The following is a 9,595-nucleotide window of genomic DNA, read 5'->3' on the forward strand; positions in this document are numbered from 1 at the left end:
GAGGCCTGCCTGGCCCTCGAGACCCTCCCCCCCACCGCCCCTGAAGGCCACAGCAGCGTCCTCCTGGAGGGTGCATGTCGGGGAGGAGGCGGGGCTCACCCCAGAAAGGGAGGGAGGCTGTGTCCTGGAGGGTCACATCCTGAGCCCTGCCCCTGGGGTCTGGCTGCCGGTGACCATAGGGATGGACGGGACAGCAGAGCGGCAGGCAGCCGGCCCCTGGCCCGAGGGTGCCTGGCCCCTCTGTGCTTTTCGGGGCACTTCCCGCCTGTTGGTTCTCGTGGCTAGCCATAGCCCCTCCCCCCACCCTTGAGGGATGAGGGGCAGCTGCAGGGACCCTGGGGGCTGCCCCATGGGAGAGGGGGCGCCTGGTGGGCCTCAGGCCAGGATCCGGCCCCCACCCCCACGGCTACGAAAGCGCCATCCACCAGCGGGGCCGAGGCGTCGGGACACAGGAAGGGCCCGTTCGGCTGCGCTTGCAGCAGCTGAGGAACCGCTTCGCCCAGTGCTCGTGAGGACCAGACACAGGCCCACACACAGTGCCCACGGCGGCCCTCTGGACTGCCTTTGCACACCCATTTTGTGGCTGGGGAAACTGCGGCCCGGGAAGCTTATGTGCCGGGAGCCAGGGGTGTCGGCCCCTTGGGCAGTCTCCGTGCCCTCCGCCCACTCTCCCCGGACAGGGTGGCTCAGCCTGCGGGTGGGCGGCACGAACTGGATGAGATCAGTGTGTCAGGCCTGAGGGTCTCAGCCAGAGCCGCCGGCCTGTGTCCCTGCAGAGCTGTCACCTGGACCCAGCGACGGGCCGTCACCCTTGCCCTCCGTCTTGCCCCCACAGGTGGTCCAGCTGCTGACCTGTGACCTGCTGCTGTCCCTGCGGACAGCGCTCTGGCAGAAGCAGGCGGGAGCCAGCCAGGCCCTGGGCGACACCCACCACGCGTCGGGCACCCAGCTGGCCGGCTTCCAGCGGGACCTGGGCAGCCTGCGCCGGCTGGCACACAACTTCCGTCCAGCCTACCGAAAGGTCAGCCTCACTGGGGGTGCGGGGGGACCTTGAGAGCTGACCCCGTACTTGGGCAGGCAGAAGGACCCCCGGCTTTCCTGACAGCTCTGAGTGGCTGAGCCGGGGCGGCCCCTTTTCCTGCACCTCTGGGGCTTGGCTCTGCCCTCAGTGCTCCAGCGGGGTCCATCCCCGAGACAGCCCTGGTGCTGGGCCCACGTCCCTTCCTTGTGTGGCTGGTGTTGATTGGCAGTCAGCATGACCCGTGAAGTCACGCCTGCCAGAATTCTCACCAGACCCAGGGAGGGGCCGGGCAGGGGCCGGGAGGTGTCGGGTCACCTGGGCCACAGCGTCAAGGGCACTGGGTGCAGTGAGCTGGGACGGCGAGAAGTCGAGCTCGGGTCCCATGATGAGGGCAGGGACCCCAGGCTGGTGCCCGGCCCCACCCCACAGCGCATGTTCTTGCCCCTGCCCGGGTTCCCACCCCTCCAGCTCATTTTGGGGGGCCAAGGGAGGGCCACACAGGTGGCCTACCGTGTGGGCCGGATGCGGGGGAGGAGGCTGCATCAGGCTTGGCCTGTCCCCAGGTGTTCCTGCACGAGGCCACGGTGCGTCTGATGGCGGGCGCCAGCCCCACACGTACCCACCAGCTGCTGGAACACAGCCTGCGGCGGCGCACGGCCCCGAGCACCAAGCACGGTGAGTCCCCCCGAAGGTAGGGGCAGGAGTGGGGGTGCTGCCCCTACCGGCCCCCCCACACCACATACATGGCCCCCCCTACTCTTGGTGAACCCGTCCTTCCGGTCTCGTCCCCACAGGCGAGGCGGACGCCTGGCCCGGCCAGCGCGAGCGGGCCACCGCCATCCTGCTGGCCTGCCGCCACCTGCCCCTGTCCTTCCTCTCGTCCCCGGGCCAGCGCGCCGTGCTGCTGGCCGAGGCCGCCCGCACCCTGGAGAAGGTGGGCGACCGGCGCTCCGGAGACTGCCAGCAGCTGATCGTCAGGCTGGGCGGTGGCACAGCCATCGCCGCCTCCTGACCCCCGGGCCGCCCCGCCTGCTCCGTCTCCCTCCTGACCCCTCGCCCTCTGCCCCATCTCTCCCCTCCTCCTGTCTCATGCCCCCTCATCTCTGCCTCTCTCCGCTGTGACTCAGTTTCTCCCTCGGGAGCCCTCTCTGCCGAGCTCTCCTGCCAAGGCTCTTGGACCAGCTCCCACACCCGCGCGCCCTGCCGCGTGGACCCCTCGGGCCGCTGGAGGCTGCAGGGTGGGGCCGCAGGGACGGGACTGGGGCCCCTGTCGGGAGAGCAGCACAGAGCTCCCCGCCCTTGGCCCGTCCCCGCCCCCTGGTTTTTATGAGCTCTCCTCTGGGGGGTCCGCGCCCCCAGCCCCTTTTTATACAGATGTTTTTATACCAGTGTGCTTGCTTTGCCGTGGTGCAGGGCCGCGTGGCTGGCCCCTGGGCCCGCCTCCCTGAGCCTGTCCCCTCCCGTGCTGCCCAGCACCCGTTGGCGACCCAGGACAGCCGGGAGACGGGCGGGAGGCAGGGCCAGGCCTGGGGTGGATGAAATGATGTCGGCATTATTTTTTAATTTTTTTAAGAAATAAATGGTATCTTATTTAATTGTCCTGTTCCTTCCCACCGCCCCGCCCCTGGATGTGCCCCCGCACTGGGGAGGCCCTGGGGGGCTGGGGAGTTGAAGCCCCCAGGCCTTCAGCATGGGCTCGAATCCCCTTCACCCCTCCCCTACCTCCGGTCTGATTTCACCCCTGGTAAGCGGGAGCAAGGGAGGGGTGCAGACTCCCACGCTCCCACGCCCCCAAGCAGGCCCCTCTGTGGGTGAACACAGGTTGCCTGAGGTGGTCCCTACCTCGAAGGGGGTCCTGGAGGAACATGGCTGCACTTTTTGGGGGTTCCCCCAACCCCAAGGTCATTTCCACCAGGGCCTGAGGGCTGCCTGCCCTCGGATGGGCCAGCTAGGCCACACACGGGGGTGCCCCGTTCGGGCCCTGAGCAGCCGGAGCCTGCACCCCCGTCCCCCACGCCCCGCCTGTGTAGACTGCCTTTTCTCGTGGTTGTTGGGGGATGGGAGGGGGGTCCTGATGGGGGTGCCTCTGGCTTCATTCCTGTGTCTTGGACAAAGATCCTTCAATAAACACAGCTTGGTACCACCCAGCAGGCCGTGTGTGCGGGTCTGTGCGGGGCTGGGGGTGCCGCGGCATCGGAGGGCACAGCCGCACTTTGAGGGACAAGTCTCGGCGCTGCTCGCCGTGTCCACCACTCACGAGAACTTGCTCTGGACACCCTCCGCCGCCTCTTCCCGGACCCAGTGACCCCACAGGTCACCTCCAGTTCTGACGACCAGGCTGGGCCTCCACTTGACTTGGGGCCTCAGTGAAGAGGCCTGTGTCCATCTGGGCCAGACACCCAAGTGCCACGGGAGGTGCCAGGACCACGTTTGGCTCCTGGCACCCCCAGACAGGGTGAGTATCCCGCGGGAACGGGCCTGAGGGCTGAGCCCAGGGTGGGCCCCTCAGGGCACCCCTATTGAGAAAAGGCAAGTCCCAAAGCCACTCCCTGCCCCCCCCCAGGTGACCGTGGCCTTAGCCTGGCCCTCTGTGGGGAGATCCAGGACCCCTGGAACTAGGAATGAGTAAAGAGGTTGCACCCACCCCCCGGGTCCTGCCCAGCCAGGGCCTGCGTCACCGGGGTGGGTAGTCGTGGGTGGCCCAGGTGCCCGGGCCTCCTTTTGTGAGTCTCGGCGGGCGCCATGACTCAGCGCCCACCCCCCTCCCCCGGCTCTACACAGCTGGCAAATGGGCCCAGGGGTGCCCACCCGCACCCTGGCACCCCTGCTCCCCACTGGGACTCTCACGAGCGGAAAGGCAAGCTCGGGTCCTGCCTCCCCCAGGGTTCCCAGAAGCAGAGAAGGGGAGTGTCCAGCATGTGACGTGGGTCAGGCCCCTCCCTGCCTGCAGCCCCCCGAGTCCCGGTCACATTCACTGTGGCAGCAGAATCCCAAAGGCCCCTAAATGGAGTCACGGGAAGGGTCAGGACCCTGAGGCCCCCAGGTGCGGAGGGCAGCAGCCGCCACACCCCGAGCTCAACTTTGCCCAGGGCTTACCTCAGGAAATAAGGCCAGTGGGGTGCTCCGTGGTGGTCACAGTGAGGGCACTGCCCCGCCCCTAGACACCCCACCAGGACCCGGCCAGAGGAGCCCCAAGCTCACCGTCCACAGGCCTTGCCCTAGGAGAACTGGGCACGCCAGGAGGGTACTTCCGGGGCTCCAGCACCCCCGGCCCCTCATCCCCCGGAGCAGCTATGGGAGGGAGGCTCTCCCGTCCCAAGACCAGCTGTCCACCCGGCCCACTGCCCACACTCATTGGGGGGTGGCTCCGAGCCAAGCTGGCCAAGTGGCCTGTGGGCAGGGGGCCGGCGCCGGGCCAGACTGTCAAGGAGCAGCCACAGGCTCCCCCGCGTTGGAGGGGCCTCACCCCAGCCGGGGGCACGGACCTCCCCCTGCCCGTGCCCAAACCTCACGCTGGCCAGCAGCTAACTGCCCCCTCCCCGGGGCTCCCCGGCATCCACATTCAGGCTGGCACGCAGCCCCGCCCGCCCTCCGCAGCCACTGCTCCCTGCTCCCCGCACACGCTGCCAGTCCTGCCTGGGCACACGCTGTGCCCGTCTGTGCAGCAGTGACCGATGCCTCCACCGTCAGCCTCTACCGCCGGGGCTGGGGCTCGTTTATTCTCAGGGACGGGAGGGTTTATTTACACAAGGACCCACCACGGACCTCCAAGTGCGTCCCTAAGACCCGGAGTCGAGGCCCCTTGCCCCGCGCGCGGGCAGGTGGCCTGTGGGCAGCGCCGTCACACGGTGACCTCGGCCTTGCTGTTGGTGCTCAGGTGCCGGGGCCCGCGGCCCGCGCTGCCGTAGTACAGGCCCGGGGGGTGCGCGCTGAAGGCCTCGGGCAGCTTCTCCACGCTGTACTGGCGTCGGGGCGTGTGGCCAGGCCGACGGGCGTGCGGCGAGGCCTGAGCCGCCGGGTGGCCGCGGGGGGCGGGGCGGGGCGGGCGGCCGGCGGTCCAAGCGCTGTAGGGGCCCGACGGGGTGGGGCCGCCGCCGGGGGGCGCGTAGCCCGGAGGGGACCAGGGACAGGCCTCCAGCAGCTCGGACAAGTCTTCAGGGGGCCGCAGAGCCCGCGCCGGGAGGGTCAGCGGAGCCGGCTCCGGGGCAGGAAAACGCTGGTAGAAGTCGGGCGGGCCGGCCTCTGCGGGGACAGGTGGGGACCCTGAGGGGGCGGGGACCCGGGGAGGGGCGTGGCCTGTGATGTGGGCGTGGCTGGTGGGCGGGGCTGCTCGGTGAGGGGCGGGGCCTGGCGCCCGGACCCCGGAGGGCGGTAGGGTGGGTGGGAGCGCACTGACCTCGGCAGGGCGACCCAGAGGCTGCGGAACTGCACGGCGAGGGGATGCAACTGCACGGCGAGGGGATGGCGACGCCGCCCGAGACCCCCACCCCCCGGGCCCGAGTCAGTCCGGGGGCTTAGACCTGCGGGCACCCCGCCCCGCGCACTCACCCGCCGCCTTGACCGGCGCGAACTTGGCGAAGTCGCGCTGCAGCGTCAGGCCGCCGCCGTCCTGCAGCCGGGGGCAGCGCGGGGGCCCGGGGGTGGCCGAGGGCCTCAGCGTCGAGGTGTGGGGGCGTTTCTTGTCTGGAGGGGGCGGGGAGTGAAGAGAGGCGCCTTGCAAGCTACCGAGAATTCCCGATTCGGGCCGGACCGCGCCCGCCCCGCGCCCGCCAGAGCCTGGACCCAGGCTTGGAGGAGCCCGCTGACCTCATGCATGCGCCGCTGACCTCATGCATGCGCCGAGACCCAGGCCCGCCCCGCCCCCCGCCCCGGGGAGGTTGAGGAGTCGAACCCATATGGGGGAGGGGGGCGTCAGCCTGGAAGAGGTGGTCACACACCCAGGCCACGCAGACCCGGACACAGCCAGAGGAATCTGGAACCGTCTCTCAGTCACATCCTCCACTGTGGAGGTGCTGGACCACCCCCTCCCCGCCCCCAGAGGGTCCCGGAGCGGCAGACAGCGATTTCCCACTGGGGCTGACGCCCACCCCAGCCTGCCCCTACGCCCCCAGGCCCGGGCAGGAAGGGAGGCACACACCTGTGCTCTTGGGCGGGGAGCCCCGCCGGGGCCCCTCCCCCACCTGCACCTGCACACAGCTGCCCAGAGGCGGGGGCAGGGGCTCCTGCGGGCCGGGTTGCTTTAGCAGCTCGGTCAGCGTCCTGTGGGGAGTGGACAGAAGTGGCTCCAGTCGTGGCTCCAGTCTCCTGCCTCCCAGTCGCCACGTGTGAGGCCAGCCAGGCAGCTCCCGCAGCGCAGCAGCCTCTCTGGGCCCCCTTCCCTCCCGCCCCGACCTCTCCATCTGCTTTTTCCCACCACAAATGGCCTGTGGCTTCCAGAGCTGGTGAGAGAAACATCGGGTTACACAATCAGGGGCTTCCCCTGCACACGCACCCACTCAGACCCACATTCACATACTCAGTCACACACAAACTCACACTCACATACTTGTATACACACACGCGCACATCCCCAGATACTCAACATACACTCATACATACACACTCATACATTCATATGCTCATATACATCTCACACACACACACACACACACACACACACACACACACACTCTCTTCCGGGAAGGCCAAGACAAATATCCCTGCCCGAGCTGGTGAACAAAATCAGGCTCCTGGACTCGGCTCATCCCTCTGCCCACAGTATTTTTCCCTCCATCCCTCCATCCCCTCCTAAAACTCCTCCTCATTCTGCAAAACCCACTAGAATCCCTTCTCCTCCAGGAAGTCCTCTTTTCCTGCCCCTCTAAGTCCCCTCCTGCAGTAGGGCTTCTGCTGGGTCCCAACACCAGCATGAAGGAGGGATGACAGAGGAGGGAAGGGGACAGCCAGGAGGCCACGTGATCCTGGCCAGGCACGGCCGGCCCTGGGGACCAGAACACCCAGCCCCCACCCAGCTGTGACAGCGTCTGACGGAACCTCAGCCCAGCTGCCTGCAGCGCCCAGAGCCCATGATTTCCGCCTCCGCGGTCTGACCCTCCTCCTAGGGCTGAAGCCTCAAATGACTGACTCAGGGAGGCGAGGGGGCACCTGGGGTAGCTGGGACGAGAGAGGCCAGACCGCCACGGGCCCTGCCTGCCCACCAACAGCACCCCCAAACACCTAAGTAATGCCTGCCTCGCCACCAGCACCCCCAAACACCTGAATGACGCCTATCTCACCACCAGCACCCCCCAAACACCTGGGTGACGCCTCACCACCAGTACCCCCGACACCTGCCTCGGGCTTTTTGCACAGACCCTTTGCTCCAAGCCTCTGCACAGGTGTCCGGGGCCAGTCCCCCCTCCAACATGGCAGAATTGGGGGCAAGATTTGAAGGAGGGTGGCGGTCAGGACACAGGTACATATAAGCTCTCCGGGCTCCCCAGAGGAAGAGAGAAGCAGGGGAGATGGAGACATGGAGACGGAAGCCCAGAGAGGGAGCTAGACCTGCCCCATCAGTCATGCGCCCCATCAGGATCTTCCGTTCCATCGTCCCACGCAGGGACAAGGACGTGGCCTGTCCCCTGCCCTCCTCCAGCACAAGCAACTCAGAGCTCTGGGGGTGCAGCCGCCCCTCAGCTCAGCGTATCTGGGGCCCAGAGGCTCCAGCCTCACGCGTGCTCTGCAGCTCTCCTGGAGGAGCAGGCTGAGGGGTCTGGGGGTCCTCTAGCTGAGGCCGCTGAGCAGCCAGACCTGGCCCAGGCCTGGGGGGTTGCTCCATTGCAACTTGCTTCCATGGACGGTGCTGTCACTCCCCCGGCCCAGGCCAGTGAGAGTCTTCGGGTCAGGGTTCTGTGTCCTGTGGGACTCCTGCACCTGTCTGCAGAGGAGTCCCAGACACAGCGGCACCCTTTAGTCCAAGGGAGGCCTGGGGTGGGGACAGGGGAGGGGAGCGGGGGAGGCTCCCTAGAACCCCAGGAAAGGTCAGACCTGAGTCACAGGGATGGGGTGAGGGGGGTCGGGGAGCAGGGAGCGAAGGTGGGGGAGAAGCAGGAGAGGAGAGCCACAGCCTAAGGTCCCTTCCTTCCTGGGGGTCAGCGGCACCCAATCACACACACCCCCCCCCAGTGCCCCTCTCCCTAGAAGGGCGGGGAGGGGTGCCCTGGCCCGAGAGTCCGGTTCAGGAGGCGGATTCCTCCACGGCCTTGGAGAACGGCAGCCCCAGCACCCAGCACCCAGCACCCGCACCCGGTCCCGCCGAAGGTCAAGGAGAGGCAGCGCCGGGCGGGTATCAGCTGTCGCCCTCGGAGAAGTGACAGCGACGGGGACGGGCCGGCGGGGAGGGGCCGAGCTGCAGACGGGCGCGGGGAGCCGGCGGGGTGGCCGCGCGGGACGAGGGTCGGGGCGGCGGGCGGGGCGGGGCCGCGGGGCTCACCTGGTCACGGTGCGCCGCGCGCGCGGGCTGTGCGCCCTCTCCAGGCCCAGGCGCACCCCGATGCCCGCCAGCACGAGCAGCGCGGCCACGCCGCACACCGCGTAGACGGCCGTGTGGCTGCGCTCGCGGGCCGGGTCCCGGGGCGCGGCGGGCTCGCGGGCGCGCGCGGGCGGCCGGCCGGTCTGCACCCAGGCGGGCGTGTCGTAGTTGGAGCAGCGGCTCTGGTCCAGGCGCCGCGGCCCGTCGTGGCAGCAGAAGCGGTAGCCGCACGTGCCGCAGCAGAAGCTGTAGGCGCCCGAGCTGCAGTTGAAGGGCGGGTCCCACTGGCCCATCACGTCGTAGTAGCCGCGGCAGCGGTCGCCCCCCGCCGGGGCCGCGGTCCCCGGCGCCGCCGCGGGCTCGGGGGGCGCCTCGGGAGCCCCCGCGCGGCCCGACGGCGGCGCCAGCAGCAGCGCCAGCCCGAGCGCCAGCGGGAGCCCCCGCGCCCCGGCCCGCTCCATCGGGCCCGCGCCTTCGGCTACGGCGCCCGGCGCATGCCCGCCGCCCGCCGCCGCCTCGGGACTCGCCCCTGCTCGGGCCGCGGCCGGCCGCGGGGTCCCGGCTGGCGGGGGCGGCGGCGATCGCTGCCTGCCCGCCGCCCGCTCGGCGCTGCCCGCGCTCTGGCGGCGGCTCGGGCGCGCGGGGAGGGAGGAGCGGGCGGGAGGCGCCGGGGGAGGAGCGCGGCCGCCGCGGCGGGGAGGGGGCGCGCTCGGCCCGGCGCCCCCCGGGACGCCCCGCAGCCGGGGCCCCGGACTCCCCGCGCGGCCCGGCGCCCCCCTGGACTCCCCGCAGCCTGTCCCCGTCCCGACTCCCCGCACGCGCGGCCCCGCGCCCCAGGGACTCCCCGCACCGCCCGGCGCCCCCCGACTCCACGCGCGGCCCGGCACCCCCGGACTCCCCGCAACGCCCGGCGCCCCCACCCGACTCCCACGCGCGGCCCCGCGCCCCAGGGACTCCCCGCACCGCCCGGCGCCCCCCGACTCCACGCGCGGCCCGGCGCCCCCCCGACTTCCCGCAACGCCCGGCGCCCCCCACCCGACTCCCACGCGCGGTTCGGCGCCCCC

The 9,595-nt window shown here is 70.0% G+C and overlaps 2 protein-coding genes across 4 annotated transcripts in view; one reads left to right on the plus strand and one right to left on the minus strand.

Annotated features, from left to right (window-relative positions):
* The window catches only part of SREBF2 (sterol regulatory element binding transcription factor 2), a 45,697-nt gene extending 43,630 nt beyond the window's left edge, over positions 1-2,067 (plus strand). For both annotated transcript variants that reach the window (XM_056137545.1, XM_056137546.1), the window contains exons 17-19: positions 836-1,021; positions 1,585-1,696; positions 1,816-2,067. In XM_056137545.1, coding sequence (XP_055993520.1) covers positions 836-1,021; positions 1,585-1,696; positions 1,816-2,033 — 516 coding nt within the window. In that variant the 3' untranslated portion in view covers positions 2,034-2,067. The remainder of the gene's footprint in view (positions 1-835; positions 1,022-1,584; positions 1,697-1,815) is intronic.
* Positions 2,068-4,862: 2,795 nt separating this feature from the next.
* Positions 4,863-9,284, minus strand: SHISA8 (shisa family member 8). Of its 2 annotated transcripts, none has more exons than XM_056137499.1 (4): positions 8,493-9,284; positions 6,159-6,280; positions 5,570-5,704; positions 4,863-5,263 (listed from the first exon to the last, which is right to left on the minus strand). In XM_056137499.1, exons 1-4 carry the CDS (start codon positions 8,990-8,992, stop codon positions 4,863-4,865), a joined length of 1,158 nt encoding a protein of 385 aa, XP_055993474.1. In that variant the 5' UTR covers positions 8,993-9,284. The 2 variants fall into 2 exon arrangements, with proteins under 2 accessions (XP_055993474.1, XP_055993473.1); XM_056137498.1 differs by having other exon boundaries at positions 4,863-5,284.
* Between the last annotated feature and the right edge of the window lie 311 nt (positions 9,285-9,595).

The sequence above is a fragment of the Sorex fumeus genome, unplaced genomic scaffold (genome assembly GCF_029834395.1).
Source record: "Sorex fumeus unplaced genomic scaffold, SorFum_2.1 ptg000125l, whole genome shotgun sequence".
Taxonomy (NCBI): Eukaryota; Metazoa; Chordata; class Mammalia; order Eulipotyphla; family Soricidae; genus Sorex; species Sorex fumeus.

Coding starts and splice junctions, on each gene's coding strand:
- SHISA8 (XM_056137498.1), bottom strand. CDS start 8,992: ATGGAGCGGGCCGGGGCGCGGGGGCTCCCGCTGGCGCTCGGGCTGGCG. Junction 6,281..8,492: donor GCGCGGCGCACCGTGACCAG/GTGAGCCCCGCG, acceptor CACTCCCCACAG/GACGCTGACCGAGCTGCTAA. Junction 5,705..6,158: donor CTCCCCGCCCAAGAGCACAG/GTGTGTGCCTCC, acceptor CGCCCCCTCCAG/ACAAGAAACGCCCCCACACC.